Here is a 21,435-nt window from a genome sequence, read left to right as displayed (position 1 = left end):
CTTCTGGCTCTCAGTCATTGCAAAATCATGAGCTTGTAATTGTTCTGATCTGGCTATTTGTAGACTATAGATTTCTAGAAGCCTCTCAATAGTTCCATCATTAATAACTTGCCAGTGACAGTGATTGCCATTATTCCTACTCAAAGTGATAACTTTAAGATCTTTGTAAATGCAAATCCTTATGAGGCTGGCTTTATTATTCTGGTTTTACAAATTGAAGGGAAGGAGACAGAGGGAGGCACATGAATCTGCAGCTTGAGTCAAGTGCATCTGAGGGTACAGCTGCTCAGTGATTTAGAAAACTTGGCTACAAGTCACCTTCCCTGGGCCAATCTGGGAATGTTTGGCTTGCTCATGATTAGGACTTTCAAGAGTCTCATACCTTAATAATCATGTAATAATATTTTGCTCATATCCATTTCTGGGCAACTTCTGTTAAAAGGTGTTCCATGAATCTTGGGACAAAACCAGCACTTCTGATTCTGTCTCCCCCTCTGCTGAGACTGAAGTTGGATGAGGTGGAAGTGGAGCATGGGAAGATTTAAGAAGGCTGGGAACTCTCACTCAATATTGGTCTGGTGGTTCTTGGGCTCTGCCTGGAACTGGCTTGACTTCTGGAAGCACCCAGCACCAGAGTAGGAGCATGACTTCAGTTTTCCACCTCTCCCCAGGCTCCAGAGTGCAGCTCTTTGCACCCCAGCATTTGCCCTCTCATGTGGATCATGGTTCTTGTCCTCTTCAGGCCTGGCTGTTCTTTGTTTTTCCTGTGCTTTAATTCTCCTCAATACCATGTGTGCAACACCTTAGGCCTGATTGTCAAGAACAAGCAAGCCAGCTGATATATAAATATATATATATCTATCTATATTCCCTCCTCAGGATGGGGGTGTTTGGGTAACAGGTAAGGTAATACCTGTTTCACTTTGGTCTGTGATCTGGGAAGCAGTGGTAAATTTTTGGAAATGTTTGGGATCTTCTGGAGGGAGATCATCTGTAAATGTACATCTTTGCATCATCAAAATAATGAGTTCAGGTGAGGGGGAGAAAGAAAAACCTGAAACACTACTGTACAATTTTTAGCCTGTCTGAATTTTGTTCTCCTGCTGACAAGCACTTCCTTCTGTTCTCTCTGCAGGTCTCCAGGTGGTTTTAAATTCAATTATCAAGGCCATGGTCCCTTTGTTGCATATTGCCCTGCTGGTGCTGTTTGTCATTATTATCTATGCCATCATTGGACTGGAGTTATTCATGGGGAAGATGCATAAGACCTGCTACCATGTGCAAGGGGGACTGATAGGTAAGGGGAACACACACAAACACACAAAGATTTTCAGAGGGAGGTTTTTCTCACAGGTAATACAGCATTTCTGGCACAGGAGATGGGTGGTTGTTGCTCATTTATTCTGTACATCTTAGGGGTTTCACAATTTCACCACTGCAGACTGAGCTACACAGGAGATGGTGTTACAGGAATGAACAACTCATATATTTCATTATTAACCTCATGCACAAATTCATTTTTATTTAAACCAGTATCATTGTAAAAGAATATATAATTCAAGGCATATATAATATACACAGTATATATTATATATATACTATATATAATATTTAGTATATCTTTGTTTTTAGTCACAGGCTGCAGCTTCGAAGTGCAACCAGAAAGAAAACAAAATTACATTAATGGGGAGAAACTTTTTTACATCAAATCCATCAGGAAATTTATTTATTTCAAATTATTTGCAGAAAGAAATAGTCACATTTCAAAATAATTCAATTGCACTGTCACTCATCTAACCATCTGTTCTTTTTTGTTTGATTTATTGATCTTGAACAGCAGCTATTTCTCATGTGGTAGAGGGTATTAATGCCTAGTACCCAGTTCAGCTCATAAGAAAACAGTGTGCAGCAGAAAATTGTCTCAGAAGTTCTTCATTTTCTGCTTTTCTAATGTTGGCAGATTTCATTTTCTGGGAATGATGCTAGAACCATAATGAACTGTCACTCTGGTTTGCATCTTTAAAGTGGGTGTATTTTTCTCCATTCTGTCTGGAAGTATTTACATTACAGCATTTATTCTGATATTACTGTTTCTGGCATTCTTTCGTGACCAGAATGCGATCATAATTTTGGAAAATTACATTGTTTACCATATAATAAGATGAGAAACAAACATAATTTCCTGCTCTCCTACACTTACATACATACCTGCATCTGTTAGAAATGTAGCACTAAGATCTGAAATCTGTATATTACCAAAAAAATAAAATCACATAGCAGAAGTTTTAGTGCTTATAAAAATGTTTTCTGGAGCATTGTTGATATACCAAAGCATTTAGTTTGCTTTGTTGTAGGGGTTGTCAGGTCTTTGAAAACACCTGTACAGAACAAGGGGTGGATAATCAAGCAGCAATCTCAGAGTTCGAGTGCCACTGGCCTACGGATAAAATGCCACACATCATCTAAATGCCAAAAGAGCAGAGCTCAGGCGCCCTGTGCTGTAATTCAGCAGTGGCCCAGTGCCACACCAGCCTGTCTGCAGAGCTCTGAAGCCTGTCTGCTGCAGGGCTCAGCCTCCTTCAGCGGTGCCAGCCTCCAGGATTAACCCCTACGCCAGGTGACCGCGGTAGGAAACCGCTGGCCATGACACTCAGCCTCATTAAACGGGATGGGCTCCATCTAATGTTCCCTGTCATGCTGAAAGGCATGAGTTCTCCCTCACAGGAGGGTGTGCTTGGGGGGAAAAAAAAAGTTCATCTCAGTTTTGACTACAAAATTTGACAGCTTGGCTATTATTTTTTGCGAAAAGAAAGTGAAGCGCGACAGCGAGCGGTTGCCTGTGTATTCCTGAGAAATCTGTCAAGCTCGCTGCAAAATACATTTGCTGAAAGCTGATATCCTTCACTTGCTTATCAGTGTGTCAAACGGTTTCCTTCAGCTGGTTTTTTTCTTTTCTCCCCCTTCTCTCCTTCAAGATACACCTGCGGAGGATGACCCGTCTCCGTGTGCCCCCCAGTCTGCCCACGGGCGGCAGTGTCAGAACGGCACCGAGTGCAAGGCGGGCTGGGAGGGACCTAAGCACGGCATCACCAACTTTGACAATTTTGCTTTTGCCATGCTCACGGTGTTTCAGTGCATCACCATGGAGGGCTGGACGGATGTGCTGTACTGGGTACGTATCCGAAAAGGACGGGCTGAGGGTCCTGCTCGTGCTCTGTTGAAACTTGGGGGCTTTAGCTTTCTTGCTTGCTCTCTAGAGCGAAGGCATGGTTGCTAGCATGGAGCTTGAATTAACTCAGCTTTCTGTCAGGTATAATGGAGGGGTTATGTGGTGCAATGAAATCAAATGTAAATGTTGACTTTCCATTGATATTTTAATTTTGAAGGATGGCAGATGGCTTATTGATTTGAAGGTTTGCAATGTTTCTTGGTTGAGCAGAAAGTCATTGAAAGACCCTCTCTGCAGGAGTGAAACATCTCATACATCTCCAGATTACTGATGTAGAAGAATTTGTGACAGACAGCCATGTGCTCTACCTGTGGCATTCATGTTACAAAGACACTACACTGATCAGCTTGTAGGTTTTATAAGACAGGCCTCACAAATTCTAGCAGTACTCTTCATTATGACTTTTGTCATAGAAGAATTTATTCTAATGCTATTAGCTCTGATACTGGTATCAATCATGCCTACAAGTTTAGCCAAAACATGATATTATCAATATAAGATGATCTGATATATACATATATATGACCATATAAAAATATTATATTAGCCAATATAGGATATTATTAGCATAAATGGAGTCTCATCTTGTCCTGTAGCCTAATTCTGGCCATTTCAGCAGCTTTAGTTTCTACCTTTTAATTCCTAATGTATTGGGAAATTCATTGCAATACTATAATACCATAGGAGTTAATATCAGGTTTAGCTTTCAGAGGTAAATCCTAGATAAATGTGTTTCTGGATGCAGCTCTGGCCATCAGCTTTTGCAGCTGTATGTTATGAGCTGGGACTTTCATTCACACACAGCTCAGGCCTGTCTGTACAAGACTAACCCAGACTCTCACCAACCTGTAAGTCTGGCATGTCATGGCAACCTGGTTCTCCAGATGGTAGGATGTGTTAAAATTCACGATGCAGTTTGACTCCAGAGGGTTCAAAGCACACAAAAGGATAATCTGGACTGAGGCAGCTTGCACTGTTGGTCAACAACCTTCTCTCTTAAACATGAGCCTGAAGCTGCCTGCTACCCACAAGTGATTTAGAGTTTGCAAGATTTCCCTTTGAAGATTTAGCTTATCTGCAAAGGATGGTCTCTGTGTGGAACAGCTAGAAGTTATCTCTTTATCTTCTTAAACTTAGATTAGAAGAGTAACTACAGCTTCCTTTTAATGTCTGAGATAAAGGGCAGAGATCAAACTACAAGGTGAGTCTGGGTACCAGGGAAAAAAAATTGCCATTACTAGAAAAGAGGGTATAAAATAAAATAATGAAGAGCAGAAGTTAAAGTCAGAAGAGAAACTGGGTAAAAGTGCTCCACAGTCCATGGACAGTTTTATATATGGCTATATAAAAGATACCTGTCCTTTTAGCACATTTAGCTCACATTTCTCCATGCTGTGTGTGATTGAGAGGATTTATTTACAGGGGAAAAGGGAAAGAGTAAATGATATCAGAAGAAGAAATGAGAATTGCTTTGGCCCTGTATACCATGGAGAATTGTGAAACTTCTCCACAAGTTATCATCATTTTCTCCAAAGACATGTGCTATGAGAGACCCTTCCAGTTCCCACCCTTTAGGGCTCCTGTCTAATTTTCATGGCTTGATATGAATCATGTTTAACTCATTATCAGTTATCTAATAACTGGAGCCAAAAGCATACACTCACTTCCAAAAGATTTTCCACCATGACTGCGGCAGACAGTCTGATTTTTATGGTGTCCCTGCAGCAAACTGGGTTTTAGTTGTTAGCTTTTGTTTGGTATTCAGCCAGCTTTATTTTTTTCACTGATTTCCTAAGCTATTCTTTTTTTTTTTCTTTAGAGACAGAATGCTGAACTTAGATCTTAAATTAATACAGATTGATGGTCATTATTTTTAGGGGCATGCATATAGTGAGCCTTTTAGATTATGGCATTGTTAGAATGCTTGCTTTGGGAAGAGGAGAAATATTTATCATCAGTTCCCAGTTATTCCTAGACAAGACTACAAAAGATAAGAGTTAGCACTGCAGAAAAAAAATGTCAGCAATTGAGAAGGAGAAGGAAATTTGTTTCACAAAGAAAAAAAGTATCACTTATGTTTAAAGACCACAAAATACAAAATTTGAGTAAACACCTGAACACCTGAGCTGGCAGACATTCTTGGTTAAGCTGTTGGAAACAATCTTAAGAATACTGTTGTCCAATATGACTTTTTCCTCTGTGCTATACTGACAAAGCAGACAGGATCCAGCTCTGATCTGTGTTTGCCATGTGGTAAGGGAGGTGTCTGAGGTGTTTCCTTCTGCAGAGGGGTCTGTGCCATGCTGGGGGCAGCTGCTGCTTGGGCACCTACTGCAGGGCACACCTAGGAGAAACACTTTTGATTTCATATTTATACATAGAAACAGTCTCTAAATGCTCACACTGTCATTTCATGTAATTTCCCACCATACAGTCAGATTTACAGTCCATGGCAAGGGCATTCCAGCTTAATTTAGCCAGATCAAAAGGATGAGTACTGTGGAGAGTAAAGAATAGAAAAGATGCAACATTTCAGTTGCTGAAGGAAGAATTTTAGTAAGTGAGGTAGAGTACAAATATCTATCTTCAACTTACTGTGAGCCACTGTTTCCTTACTGCAGTCTGACTCATACATAACTTTATTTCCTGGTCTTTGCCTTTTTGGCTGAGGAAGAGAGGACTTGTCATAGACAACCCATTGGGAGTTGCATCTCCACAGGGTGCAGAGATAGGAGGCTATTCTCTTCTCATCTCTGAAACCACAGTGAGGTCACAAAGATTAAATTTTTCTTTATAAGGATGTACATCTGCATAGTTATTTAAATCAGAAATAAAGAGTTTGTTGTCCATTTTACACTGGAAGTACAGATTAAAAAACAGTGTAAGAAAATTTTGGCTGCAAATCGGGCAGTTTTGCAGACAAAAATTTGATGATTTTCAGAGGTCATTTATTAAACTTAAAAATGTGAGCTAATGGGCTAATATTTAAAAGTGCTGAGCATCCAAAGATCAAGCAGACTGTCAAGTTGTTAGTTCCTTTGCAATTCAGGATAGATAACAAGGTTTGAATCTGGGGTCCTGCTGGGGTCAATGGCAAAATTCTCATTAATTTCAAAAGGTCAGGATCTCACTTTGCATTTTGCAAAATCTTGATCACGCTGTTGAGATTTCTCACATGCAGTCATAGTACAACATGAGGATTTACAGATGCCTAATCATGGCCTTGGTATCTGTTGAGATTAGTCTTCCAAGGACGTACATGTGGATGCAGAGAGTTTTCTTTGCTCCCTTCTTAAATCTGAAAATGTGTGCCTGACCTAAAACTCAGCAGAACAACAGATAAATCTCTGGGCTGAATTATTGGCTGGAAACGTTGAGATGATGGAGCAATTCCCTTGCTTGGAACTTTTCTGTAAGTGCTTCTCAATTATGTCTTATTATCTAAAAAAAAAGCCAAAAATAAAACCAACCCAACTTTTGAAAGATCTCTGCATTCCTCTCAATGAGAATAGAGGGAGCTTAGCACATTTCAGCATGCTGCCCTGAAAAATACAGTTTTATTTATTGATGAAACCAACATCTGTCCTGTGCCACAGTTTGCAAGGTTAAAGCTGCATGTTTGAAAGAAAGCTGTGTGACCTTCCACAAGCCCATGATTCCTAATCCACTTAACAGCTGTTCAAAATTTAACTTTAGTTTCCAGCTTCCTTCTTCATGTTTCCCACTGCAGGCTTTCCACCTGTGTGGGGAAGCCTGTCTCCTCTCTCATGGAGTATTATTTCCCAGCCTGTGATCCACATCCTCACAGAAAGATAGAGACAGGAAAGCAATAAACTTTAATTCCCTAGAAGGACTTGGCATCAATAAGATCAATACATTTTCCCATCTCCTCTCTCTCTTTCTTAGAAGATAAGATTTGTGAGTAGATTGGTTTCTTTTGAAATGGAAAAGAAAAACGGTAGGGAAAATAGTTTGACCCTGCTATCATGGAAGGTAGGATAATTACTTAAAAAGAGCCAAATTTTTAATGTGAAATAACTATATTGGACAGGATGAAAATCAGTGCAAAACAGCCTTGTTGACTCTTCACTGAAGAATTGATCTTTGTTGAAGGGAGCATTAAGTGTTTGCAGAAACACATCTGTACTGCCTCAGTCTTGCAAGTTGATTTTGTCCCATGCCAGGCAGCTTTGTCTCATGGGCAGTCAGTGCACAGAACCACTGAGTAGACAAGCACCTCTTGTGATATATCACATTATAACTTTTCCTGTGCATTACAGAAGGGTTTGAGGTTGTTATTCTCAAAACTCTCCTTAATGTGTGGTCAGCCAGCATTAGCAGCTCGCCTGGTGCAGGCACCAAGGCCCGTTTCTGAAGACCCATCTGTCTTGGAAACTTCCAGCAGCAGATGAAAATTCAAATGTTGCAAACTGAATCATTTGGTATTTTGTAATCAGTCTGTGCTGCAGTCCATTATTTTGTATTTTCTTGTTGACTAAGGAGGAAAATTAATCTCTGAGCAGTTTATAACGTAGTGTTTAAATATTTGTAGGCATTGTTTGTCTTCACTTAATCTTTTTCTAATCTGAGGAGATTCAGTTCTTTCAGCCTTCCCTAATGGATCTTCTTTTTAGTTATTTTTAATCGGTTTATTACTGTCCTTCGGGGGAGCTTCATTTCCGAGTTAAATACAATCTGGCCTGTGCCCTGTCTCTAGAAAGGTTTTCATCTTTGTGTGAAATGTGCTCTCTGCAGCTGGAGACCTGTGACACTGTATGCAGATCTGTCCACTGCAGCCTCAGGTTTACATGCCTGGTCTCTCCACTGCCCTGCATCTAAGCAATCGTGCCTATAAATGACAGCAAAGCACAGAAATATTGCCAAACACAACCATATGTTGTTGTACTGGGCTGTTCACGTTGCTGGGTAGTGGAGAACCTGGTCCTGAGTTGTTCTGCTTGCCTCTTACAGCTTGAATTCTAGGACTGAATAATTCTGCTTGATCTGCTTGTAGATTATTAATAATGAGCAACCCTGAGCCTGCCATCAGTTTTGGAGTCTTGGCTCTGCCCCATGTCATTTGGACAACATTTCAGAATACTTGGTCGAGTCTGAAAATAACATGCAGTGCCTCCAGGAACAACTTACCTCAAGGCTCTGAGTGTAAACTAAAGAGTGTGGTGTTATTATAGATGGACTAAGGCCAAGCCTGGATGACATCCAGGGCACTAACCTGTCCCTGGAAGAGATGTCCAAACTGGCACATAGTAAGTTGACTCCCTCAGATCTAAAAAAATCCTTGTGAGTCTTCCCCAGCCCCTAAGCAAGAAAATGAGTTCATAGTCTAAAACAGTGCAGCGAGAGACACAGTGCAGGGAGGCTGAGTCAGTGCAAACCTTCAGGAGCATCACATCCCCAGGGACAGCAGAGAGAAATGAGTATAGATGCAGTGGGTTAAACAGGCTGTCCTGGAACTTCCCTCCACCTCTCAGCTTTTGAGATCGTACTTTCAAGAGTCGCTAAATCAGCTTGAAACACGGGCTTACAGTCACCCTTACAGTTCCCATCATGAAATCAAAATGGAACAAATTGAACAACAGATGTAATTTACTTTGCTGACAGCATTGACAGATTCTGTGAGCTTTTCTCACCCCCCTCCTCCAGCCTGTTGCAGCCAATGAGGAAGACGTGAGAAATTCAGAGATATTGCCACAAAGTGGAAGACATTAAACGCAGAGCTGCAACCCCCAATTTTCGCCAGCTGTGTTTTTCCTTCTAACCCTTTATTCTTGCAGCACTTAAGCTTGAATTAGTAAGGCTTTCCACAAAAGAGAATGATCTGATTCTAAGAATATATCTGTCTACATGTTTCCATGGTGTTTATTCCCCATCCACCTCCTCCCCTCCAAGAAAATGCTGGGCTTTTATTGTTGTGGGGTTGAGGTTTTTTTTTAATCATCTTTTTGGCAGGGGTTTGCATGAATGTGAAAAATTTACAAAGAATAAGCACGCAAATGTGAGCAACCCACCGCTGTGACTGGAGAGGTTATTTCATCTCCATCTGCTGTGACAGTGGTGGGGAAGGGGAGAGGGGCCATAGTTCAGAGCACTGAAGGGCCACAGCATCAATGCACTGAAAAAGAAGTTTCTACATTTAATTTGCATAAATGCTGACCTCAATCTGTTTTCCTTTCCCTCGATAACAACTGCACATGCAACTGTAATGGTTGCTGTACCACTGACTTGAAAGTGAGTAACAGCAGTGACTTACTCCTTGGCACCTGCCACGAAAACCTGCTGCTGAACACTTGTCCAATACACTTGTTGTGTGAAATGAAGTCTTTTTATCAGCCCTTCAGTACTCAACTTTGGACTTCTCAGCCCTCTTCTTCTGTATAAAAATAAACTCTCTATTAAAAATAAGCTTTTTTGGGTTGGTTTTGGGAGGTGTTAATAGAGACCCTCTGCCCAGTGCTCCTGTGTGGGAAGGACCTTTTTAATAGCCCTGTCTTTCTGTTGCCCTTTCACTTTTCTTTCTTCTTTTGTTCTTCTTTAGACTGTATCCTAATTGCTGCTGTCTAATCACCACAGAGACCTTTTTTGTCTTTAATCTTTTGTCCCAGAGCTAAAAAATTAAGAGCTAAACTACTGGGACATTTCTACATGATGTAGGATTTTGAGTGCCTCTGTTTGTGGGTGCACTGCTTGAGCCCTACCACCAGTTTTATTTTAAAGAATTATGACTGATGCCTTCTGAAAAAAACATCATCAGGTTTGTTAGCTGTGGACCCATAACTATTAGACAAATTCACAAATCACAGACTGGTTCATTACCTAGATCCTGAGAAAGAAAGAGACAAGGAAATATGCCCAAGCTGACACAAATGTGTCTAGAACTGTTTATTAAATTATTGTTTATTTTGATTTTAACATATTTCAAAATCTTGCTTTTAAGACAACTGAATCTTCACCAGTCTTACTGTGAATATTAAGTCCTTCCTAGCTGCAAAGATAATTGGTCCATGAATATTGGATTATTCATTGGTTTCAGAGGGATTTCTGCCTGGGCAGGATTTGAGGGCTCAGTGTGATGAGTGGCCATGACATCACAAGTGTGTATTTTGTCTGCACCCATGGCCCACTCTAGAACTGTAACTTGTAACTCCAATCCTCTGAACTGCACCCAAACTGGAGACCTAGAAACAATATTGAGCACATCTTCCAGAAGATACAAAGAGGCCAGAAGTGCAAAATGAAGGGTTTAGAAGTCAATCAGAGGAATCAGCCAGTCTTCTGGGAAGGAGTTGTGTGTTTTGGTGGATGAGAGGCTGGACATTACCCAGCAGTGTGCACTGGCAGTCTGGAGAGCTGGCCATGTCCTGGGCTGTATCCAAAGCACTGGGGTAAGGAAGGAGGGGATTCTGTCCCTCTGCTCAGCTCTGCTGAGACCCCACCTGAGTGCTGCATCCAGCCCTGGGGGCTCCACACAGGCAGGACGTGCAGCTCTTGGGGTGAGGAGGGCCGTGAAGATGATCAGAGGGCTGGAGGAGCTCTCCTGAGAGGAAATTCTGTAATTCTGTGAAGGGCTGAGAGAGCTGAGGTTGTTCAGTCTGGAGAAAAGGAGAGCTCCAGGGAAACATCCCAGCAGCTAAAGGGGGCTTGCAGGGGAGCTGGAGAGGCCCCCTTTCCAAGGGCATGTAGTGATAGGACAATTAAAACAGAAAATGGGCAGGTTTAAGGAATAGACATGTTTAAGATCAGAAATAAAGAAGAAAATATTTACACTGAGGGTGGAGAAACTCTGGCACAGGTTGCTCAGAGTGGTGGTGGATCCCCCATCCCTGAATACATTAAATGTCAGGTTGGACAGGGCTGAGAGGAACCTGATGTCATGGAAGTTGTCCCTTCTCATTGCAGGAGGTTGGACTAGATGGCCTTTAAGTGTCCTTTCAAACCCAAATTTTTCTATGAATATTCACCACCATTGACTTTTAAAGCATATCTGGAAGGAATCTGTCAGGATGTGGTGCTGCTTGCAAGACTCAAGAAAAGGAGAAGGGGCAGTCTTGCCTGTCAGTAATGGAGCTGCAGCTCATTCAGGTTCTTTGATAGTAATTTCTGCAGCAAACCTCTAGAGCTTTTACAACACCTCCAAGTGCCTATCAGGCAATATTATTTATATCAGATGGTATTTATGATCTCTGTGCTAGGAGTTCTAGATATTGTATGTTTTATTTGAGAATTTTGGGTGTTTTTTCACAACTGGAAGCTGGATTAATTATCTAAAATGTAGAATTTTCCTAGCATTCCTAGACTGTGAAGTGGATATGGACAAATCTGGGATATACTGATCAAGTGCAAAAAAATAACTGACAGTCTTGCTTTCACTTATTAAAGAAGGTAGTGATTATCTACATCTTACAGTGCTGTTTTTCATAATCTTTATTTTTAAGGACTTAATTGACTATGGAAATCAATGAATAGCGTGTGCTTGTATATTCCTGTGCATGCAGCAATCAGTACTGTTCTGATGTAGTTGTGGAAGAATTTGCTCAGTCTACACTGAGATAAATAGAAGCAGTTAGAATACAGCAATACAGTAATACAGGCAGAAAATCCTTTCTGGGTAATCAGCCATGCAAATGTAAACATAAAATAAAAAGACATGGGAAGGGATAGCCCAGAATTCTAAGATGAAATTAAATTTTTAGATTTAGAAACCCACCATGGTAGAGGATATTTTTATGCTTGAATTGAGCAGTTTATTCTTTTAGAGTGAATTTCCAAAGACTTTAAAGGGCTTTTACAGAACTGAGTAGCAGTAAGAGATGGAACTGCTGCAGTGGCTGTAATGAAAGAACTGGGGCTAAATAGCCTTTGGAGTCTTGGATGACTTTTACAAAGCCCAACCTTTTCCTTTCAAAGGGAAATTAAAAAAAAGTTGTATGCTCTTATGTGGGAATAAGGCAACTCACATAAAGCTCTGTGACTTTTACCTCTGGAGCTCTGAATTCAAATCATGATTAAGTCACACGGGTCCAAACAATTTTTGGAGGTCACTCCATGGCATTTCTGCAAATTGCAAATTCACTCAACAACCATGTAATCAGTCATGTGAGGGAAAGGAGAGCCCCTCCACAGGTGCCTGGCTTTGGCAGAGCACAGATCCGTGCCATGAACCTCCTGTGAGCAGATCCACTGCTCAGGAACCACCAAGAGCAGAGCACTGAGCAGTGATACCACCACTGATGTCAGCTGCTGAGTACAGGAGAGGGAGGGAAAATGATCTGGCAGTCGTCTGTAGCAGCAGGCAGAAGGGATCAAGAGAGAGGGCTTGGCATGGCAGACTGCAGGATGTGCTTGTGGAAAGTCTTGCAGACCTTCTCAGTCTGAGCCTCACGTCTTTAAGAGCCCTGCCTGTTCTGTCCCCACTGGTCTGCATGACCCAGACAGCTTCAGAGCAGACAGAGTGACCTGAGCCACCACCGAAAAAAAAAAGCCACTAACTTCTGAGGGAATGGTTTGGGGGAATTTTTTACATCCTCAAAGTGCAGCAGTTTCAGCATGTCCTAGAATGTGAGTTGCTTTATCACTTGGCAGTAATTGAATTTCAATATTTCACTTTTGGTTAACATGTTCCATGTTAAACTGGATTGAGATACATTTAAATTTTTTTTCCCCCCTTTTTACATATTAAGCCTGGAGAAAGTGAGTGAGGTGGCAAAGCAAGAGTTTTATTGGAGCTTAGAATTTTTCTTTGATGTAAGGAATTCTTTGCTGTGTAAGTGGTGTTTTTAGTGGGAGTTCAGAATCCCTGTATTGCCAAACATGCTGCACCCTCCAGTTTTCACAGAAAAACAGAGAAGTCACTTAAGAAAGCACAAAATTACAGGTGGGATGTAAGGTAGCTTCCTGATTATTTTTGTTTCCCCTCCTCTAGCTGACTAGAGGAATTTTCCAGGGGGTAGTTGTACTAACAAAATTTAATATGCTGAGATTCTGTCAGCAAATCCACTCTTCAGATAGCTGATTTACCATGATGATCCATGTTCCTTTGAAACATGGAATTTTTATTTTTAATTTATTGCTCATAAGAGCTGCAACTTTGTGAAAACAAAAGCCAGTAACACTGCCTGGATTTTTTTAAGCAAAGGGAGAGCCTAATGTTTTTGTCCTCTGTTGTGCAAAGTGTGGAGTTTGGCCTTTGCCATCTGCTGAAGCTGTACAGTAAACTTGTGTGAAGGCCATTTGAAATCACAGATTTAAGCAGGACACTGCCAAACACATTCAGTGTTTCCCCTCTAGCACTGAGCAGGGTGTTGATTCCAGGTTGGTGGTCAGACTTGATCTTTAGAGGCCTTTTCCAGCCTTAATAGTTCTGTGATTCCTCACCTCTCCAGCAAGAACAAACTGCTGTGCTGGAGAAGTGTGGGATCAGGAAGCATTTTCTTGCAGAGGAAAACAGCTCAGCTCAGCCATTGTGTGCCACAAACATTTTGACCTGCTGGTATTTGAATGCAAGCTGTAATTCTCTTCCTTACCCTCAGACAGAGACCTTGTATTTTCCATAATGGCTCAGTCTGGTAAAGAACATCAGACTGTAAAAAACAATGTGCACCCAAGCTGAAAGCAGATGAAATATGAATGTGGAACTTTACTAACGAGTGAAATAATGTTGTGGAGTTCAGTGCTTATGTACTGAGAGCTGAAAAACACAGCGGAAGGACTCAGTGACAGCACACAGTCAGTATCAGTCATCTGGGATTAGATAGTTGAAAGTTTGGTCTTTTTCTATGTTTCTCTGATTTTATACAGTCTTTCCCAGGTGATAAAATGTGCATGTCCTTGAAAAGGGGCCTGTATTTAACGAGTGATGAAAATGTGCTGCTATAAAAAATGTGTGGCAAATTCTACTGGTAGCAATTCACTTCCCTCAGACTGTATGCCACTAAAGCAAATATGACCTGCTCCATGTGACAGCAGAATGACATTCCTGTATAACTTTAGAGAAGCTCATATGAGCTATTTTACATGTTTTCACTTTGCTGACAAGCAGTGCCCTGGCTGTGAGGCTGGTCTCAGCTCCCACCTCACTCCTGAGCAGGTAGCAGCAAGCTGGTGGGAACCTCCTGCAGGACTGCAGCCTTTGCACAGCCTCCCCAGGCAGCTCAAGCCAGCCAAGGTGCATCTCCTGCAGGGTTTTGTTCTCTCATGGCTCTGGAGATGGAGCCCTCCATCACCTCTCAGCTTTTCTGGTGCTGTGTGGGTGAGCTCGGTCACTTCTGGAGGCTGCTCCCTCTTGTCAGGGAGATCAGGCATGTAGCTATGAGCTACAGCTGTACCAAAATCCATTCATAAACCACAAATTGTGCTTCACCTGGGTCAGAGCAGGTGTACTTGGGTGAGGACATTTACAGCAGATTCAACATCTTTGAAGATCTTCAATCTTTGTTAGGAGAGGTGAAGAAGAAACCTCTGCAGATTCCACGTTCTCAGATCTGTCACCTTCCCCTTCTCTTCTCTGGATTCATCTTCCATTGCTTCAGTTTCTTTGATTCTTTCTCAAGGGTTCTCTGTTGCAAATTAATCTTGATGTTTCTGTTGTCCTCATCAAGGCAGTCCTTTCTCAGTTAATGGCTCCATTTAGCTCCTGCAGAGAGAGTTCTGTACAAATTGCCAATGTTTCTGCCTCAGAGTGGAATTTTAATTTGCTCTTTCCATCACTACAGAGTATACAGAACGATTGGGGAACCAAGCTTCACATAGGAATCCTCTTATTTTTCCAACTGCCAACATATGATGAGCCTTGCCTACATTATTAATTTTTATCCTACAGTGACTCTAGAGCAGAATAACCAGTCTGGAGCATCCTCTGCCCTGGTTTATGATCCCTCTGCCCTTGTCTTCACCCAGCTCTGCCTTGCCTTTTTCCTGAAGACATTGAAAAAAGATTATAGGTGTTTATATGTACCCAGAGAATGCATACATAGAATTTGTAAAATTCCATCGTTTTTTTAAATTCTATAATTTAAATTCTATAATTCTAATATTTAGTATACTAATATATATTAATTATATATATTAATATAATTCTATAATTTAAAAATTATTCCATATTTTTAAGTAGAGCCTTAAAAATAAGAGCTTGGAGAAAACAACTTAAATTTTCCTTTTTCCTTCAGTGCTTCAAATTAAAACAAAAGTGATTGTCAAAGCAGGACCAGCTGATGAAGGGCTGCTTGTTCCTTTGACTGTCACCTGCTCAGACTGAAGCTGGGTTGAATTCACTGGTGCCTCCTTTGCATCCATCCAATAGCACCAGCTACAAAATGTGAACAATTTAGGAGCAGTTTGAAGGAGTGGCTCTGGCTTAGAATCCCTCTAAGATTATCAGGGTGTTTATGTTTAGCGAGAAATTCTACCCAGACTAAGAGCAAAGACATCTGGAGGCCTTTGCCTATGTTTTAAACCATTGCTCCTAAGTCAATAAAAGTAAGTCCAGTTTATTTTAGTTTTTACGTTTTTGTTTATTACAAAGTTTGGACTTTTTGTCATTTTTTTACCCCCATTCCTCTCTCTTGAGTCAGCTCTGAGACCTTAAATTCCCACTCCTTTCCACCTGTCCTAAAGACTCAGAACATCTGAAAGACTATTCCAGGTCAACAAGGTGATAATACTTTCCATGATGCACTAGAATTTATAGATGGAAATGCTTAAATGTTTATTGTCATTTTTTATTAACTATGTACATTAGGCTTCAACTTTTTTCCTGAGGCATTTTTGAAGATAAACTCCTAATTATACAGTCCTCCCAGTCCTGTGGCCCAGCCTATTCAAGCAAAGCATTTATGCAGATCAGCTCATTTCCACTGGTAACAGTAATATTGACCATTGGCCTCGGTGGAATTATTCATTTATGTGCCTTAAATTATGCACGTACATGATTGCTGGATTAAAAACCAACCAAGCAAAGGCAATTAATTAGATTTTAAATAATGGAGGATCTGCAAGGTGGAATCTGCATCCTTAGTGTAATAATGCACTAAACCCACATTTTGGGATATGTGCTGGGTAATAGGAAATAGGATCCTTTCCTTGCTCCTGTTCTGAGTGGTGAAGTCAGATGAATATAGGTTGTGAATACAGACTTTTTTGAAGTGTATGTGGAGAGCAACCAGGAATCTATCAAGCAAAAATATGCTTTTTTTCATGTCTTTACTGACACTTTACTGACACAGCAACCTCAAACCACTCAGGCTCCAAAAACAAACCAGCAGATTCAGGAGACAAAGGATCTCAGTGCTAAAGAAACAACCTCACAGTTTGCCCCACAGGTTGGAAAAAGTGTTTATTGAGCCTATCATAGAAAGAAAGTCAATTTTAGTGCTCAACTAATTTTTCTGACTCAACCTTTAATTCTGTGTCACCTCATTGATATCTTTCTGGGGCTTCTTTTAAGCATTTACAGTTTTGTAAAGTTAGAAACTGTGAATAATAAAAAACAATTTCCTTGTTAAAAGCAGCATGGTTTACAATACATTTAAAATTGCATGGTTAATATAATTATCACAAGCATTACATAAGAAAGCCCCAGTACAACATAAGCAGAGTACAGTTTAGAGATCAGATAAAAACAAAATGTGCAGGATTCATGACAGGAGTCAAAACTTCTCATCACACATCCTCTGATAACTACCAACAGCTTTCAAGGTAAAGACTCAAAGTACTGCAGAGCCAAGGGTTCTTAAGCCCAAAGCTGGCCTGCAGTTGGGAAGCTAACCAGAAGATATTGTTTTGTTGAGCAAAATACCATTTTTTTTTTCCTTTGGCAGAACAGCCTCAAAAATCCTGCTGTCACCAGTTACAGTTGTTAGTTGGATGTTCTTAGGAGCTGCCAACAATATCATTTTTGTCATTTGGGATGAATATTTTGTTCTTCATCTGTTTCTGCTAATGCAATGTATCTAGCATGAGGAAAGGTAGATCTTTCAGAGTTTTGTTTCTTCAATGGACAGATACATACAGACACTTCATAGGAAATTCACCCTACCTTAATTACTTCTGAAGGATCACATGGATTTATGACATCTTCTTTGTTCCCTGACTGTACTGAGTGCAAATTTCAAAGGTAGTGAAGTTTCAGAAACAAAGAAAAGCTTTAATGACCATGAAGGCAGCATGAATATACAATGGAAGCCAAAGAAAATAGTGTAAGGGTAGGAGTACTCTACTTCCTAGGTCACATAACCCATCTGAGATGTAGGGTTTACCTCCTGACTAAGAGATGGATATTTTTTTCTTTAATATTGTCAACTTAATTATAGCTGTGAAGAGTAAAACTCCATCCTTTATAATTATAATTGGAGTTGTACCCAAGTTCTGACTAAAAAGTATAGCAGAGAACATTTTTCCCTCACAGTGCAAAAGAGTGCAGCATCCTATTAAAATAAAAACAAAACCAAAGCAGAGTTTAATGTTTTAGCTCCGTGAGGTTGTATATGAATGAAATATATTCACCCAAATATTCATGGGAAGAGAAGGAAAGAGGAGGTAAAAAAAGAAAATGTATGTTTTAAGTGAAACCTCTTTGATCAGTGATGAATATCCCAATTTCTCATCAATACCTGCATAGCCCTTTATGTATCCCCTGAGATCTGTCTGCCAGTAACCTACCATGAGATCTTTGATCTGAGCTGTCTTCTACACATCCCTAAAGTTAGGAAGATGGTTAAGTACTGTTCCTGAAAAAGATGGTTTTCAAAATAAAGGCTTCAAGTTGGAGGATATATTTAATGACAGTTAAGGGTTATTTCTTATTTCTGTTGTCTCCTGCTCCCAATACTTTCCAATTTTAGGTTGTCACAAGAAAGACTTGGTTTCAGCTAGAGATCTTCCTACTGGCCATAACTATTAGTTTTGGCTAAGTTGTTCTCTGAGGCAGTAAATTCCACAGATAAGTTACAGAAAATACCATTTCTATGCAAAATTTCCAAATTTGCTGCCCTTTCCTTTTATTAAATATGTTGTTCCTCTCAATGAACATTACTCTGAGAAAGGTTATACACTTCCTTATAGAATAATACACTTCATTATGGAATACTTGTAGTACTAGCATTTAAAAAAATGTTATCACGACATTCTATAATCATTAGAAATCAATTAACAATTTATTCAAGGAACAGAAGCCTAGCCCAGGTGCCCTAACTTACTTTCCATTAAGCTGCATCTCTCCAGCACTATGCACTGAGCAAGAAATTTCAAATAAAAAAATTCTTTTTTTTTATTCAGCTTGCTGCTTTCCAGTGACTGATTTCCAGCTGCCCTTTTCTGATGGATTAAACATTTCCTGCCACCCTCTTTTTGAAAGACACTCACCACAAAGTGTCAGGGTGTGAGTGTGTGCATTGAAAAGTCAGCAGAATTCAGTGAATTGTGCCTGCCCCTCCCATTTAGTGACTGAGAGCCTGTGCTTGGTGATGCTCAACCACTGTGGTAATAGTTTATATGACTCCAACATTGTCTCTGAGCTGTGGTGCCTGTGTAAGGAGTGAGACACTTGCAAATGTGCCAGATTATCCCTGGGAAAGAAAAGAAATGGCAAAACAACCAACACATGAATGTCACCTGTGGCCTCGCCAATGTGACTTCACCTGTGTCTTCTGGAGAACCAGAAAACAAAGGCACAAAGGTCTAGCAAGAAAGGCTTTTATTCCTTGGCCCCTGCTGAAATGCTGATAGCAACTGAGATCAGCAGAATACAGAATTAAAAACCCTGGTGTTATTTCTAGGTGTGATTACCTGTGCCATTGAGAGAAAAGCCTTTGCTGAAATGCTGTAGGCATGATAGCAATTAAGGGTGCTTGGCAAAGATAGAGCTCTTCCAACAGACCTCATATATGCTGAAATAACCTCTTTTTGTCATGGAACTGAGTGGTTTCTTTGACAGCACCCGGTGAGGCCAGGTAGTATCCCACTTTGCAGAGTGGAAAGCTGAAGCATAATGAGCCAAATGATGTCCCCACAGTGCCAGAGAGGGTATGTAGGAAATAATAATGAGAAGGAATCCTTATCTCCAAGATCTCTGAGAGATGATGCATGAATGCTCTGAAATGTGCCAGCTTCCTCACTGTTGAGAGTAGTGACAGCTAAGTGTTGAGATGTGAGCAGTGAAAGGTCAGGAAGTTTGACTCAGAAAGCAGAATTATTTCCATAAATGACAATCTGCACATTCCCACTGATCCTGAGCTTCCAGCTGACGTCACAACTGTTCCATACATGCTTAAGTTGGCATCAGGTTGCAATCACCTGGACTGAAAGTTATAATTCGGACCTGCACTGGTTGATATGATAGTTTTTGCTCAGAACTGTGAATTTAGAAGATGATCTACCTTTTCTGCTGGGATTCCAGTGAGCACTCAGGGAGAAGTGTTGCACTCAGGCACAGAAAACTGAGCTGTGTACCAGGAGTTCATCCCAGAGAAGTAACCAAGCCAGTTCCTGCTCACTGGGAGCAACAGTACAAAATACATTTTGCAGACTTCATTTTCTGCACTCAGGAGGGTGCAAATGGCAACATTCCTGGCCTTGCTGTTTTGAGTAAGTCTATTCCTGTTCTTTTCCCCCCAGCTTTCACCAAACAACCTATTTATCTGCATTTCTCCTGCAGTTGTTTCTCAGGAGAAAGCAGTAAGCTCACAGTGAGCTGTTTCCTTATTGCAGGAAGGTCCTAACATAATTTAACAAACACTTAACATTATATGATCATAAAACATACATTCCTGTCACCTGTAGGTCAGTCCCACAGGAATAATCTCACCTGCTACTAAAGAAAAAAAAGATATGAGAGCACCAAACACAGGGAAGTCCAGCAACAAAGACAGACTCAGCCATCTGCCAAATAATGACAGTTTCTCTCTGCTTGAGAAGTTCTTGCTGTCTCTGCCCCTCAGCTTCTCTGTTATGTATATAACTGTGCAATAAAAAGGAAATGAAAGGCTGAACTCTGAAATTTTCAGTCTGAGAAGTCCCCAAATGCTCTGCTGTACCAGAATACAGCTCTGTTTTACAGGATTAATTTGTGCTGATGCTAGCTGCTACAATTGTTATGCAATTGTGCAGGCATTGGGAATATCAGAGTACACTATATTCTAGTTATACACTTTACCAGGACAGGCTGGATGCTTTTTGCCATCTGGAAATTTCTTCATGCCAGGGAATGTTTGTCCTTCTCCTGACATGCACTTGACCTCTGTACCTGGCATTTGCTCCTAAGGATTCTCTGGTACCACAGCTTTGAGAAGTTCTACTTTTCCAGCTGACAAAAGAAATATCCCAAACTCATGATAGATAACTACCATGCAGCTGAAGCTTTTTTATCACCATCTATCATAATTAGAGGGATGTCAATTCATCACTGTGCCCACAGTGGTAAATTCTTATGGTAGTTTTTCAAAGTCACCAATACTCATTGTTTGTGCAGGTTGCTTTATATAGCTATTGGTGTTCTTTGTAGGAGAGAGAGGATGTTAAATCTCATTTCTTTACTTAATTCCTACTTGAGCATTTACATTTTGCCTTCCTGGTTTTCCAGCTGGGATCTCAGGTGAATTTTTGCTTCCATCTTTATACACGATGATGCTTTGTTCTCATTAAAGCCCTGATGTGCAGTAGACACCAGGGGTGTTACTTTTGGGTCACATGGGATGAAATGTGTCTTGCAAGCATAAAGAATAATTAGAATGATTTATAAACTAACTGAAAAATTCTGCTATACTATAAAAAAGGGAAGAACTTTATTATGCTTAGGGAATGTTAGCAGCACAGGTACTCTTCTGCCCACCACCATTTGTCCTGTGGGGAAGGAGCTGATGATCTGTTTTCACAGAGGCAGATTTTGAGCTTATTTTTTAATGAGTCTACCTCAGTTCAGTCACAGCTGAAGGAGCCCTGAGATGGAGTTCTGGATCGGTCCATTGACTGTGGACCATTGCCAGACAAGAACTTTAGTGACTCTACTTTGGAAGAAAAATGGATAATGGACTTCCATCCACAAAGAACTGATTATATTAGTGTTACTCTCCTGCCTTGCCTTTACTGAAGGTCTGAAATTCCTTTTCTGACTTGTTGTGAATCTTGAGTGAAGGTACCTCCCCTGAAGTGTGTCTCATTGTCTGTGTATGGAAGGATATTTCTTCTGTGATTCCAAC

At 40.6% G+C, this 21,435-nt stretch overlaps 1 protein-coding gene across 1 annotated transcript in view; it reads left to right on the top strand.

The window, feature by feature from the left end:
• Positions 1 to 21,435, top strand: part of CACNA1C (calcium voltage-gated channel subunit alpha1 C) — a 465,827-nt gene that overhangs the window by 304,568 nt on the left and 139,824 nt on the right. The window contains exons 6-7 of the mRNA XM_058853070.1: positions 1,136 to 1,297; positions 2,976 to 3,172. Coding sequence (XP_058709053.1) covers positions 1,136 to 1,297; positions 2,976 to 3,172 — 359 coding nt within the window. The remainder of the gene's footprint in view (positions 1 to 1,135; positions 1,298 to 2,975; positions 3,173 to 21,435) is intronic.

The sequence above is a fragment of the Poecile atricapillus genome, chromosome 18, assembly GCF_030490865.1.
Source record: "Poecile atricapillus isolate bPoeAtr1 chromosome 18, bPoeAtr1.hap1, whole genome shotgun sequence".
Lineage (NCBI taxonomy): Eukaryota > Metazoa > Chordata > Aves > Passeriformes > Paridae > Poecile > Poecile atricapillus.
The sequence above is the reverse complement of the archived record's forward strand: the minus strand, read 5'-3'. Positions and strand labels throughout refer to the sequence as shown.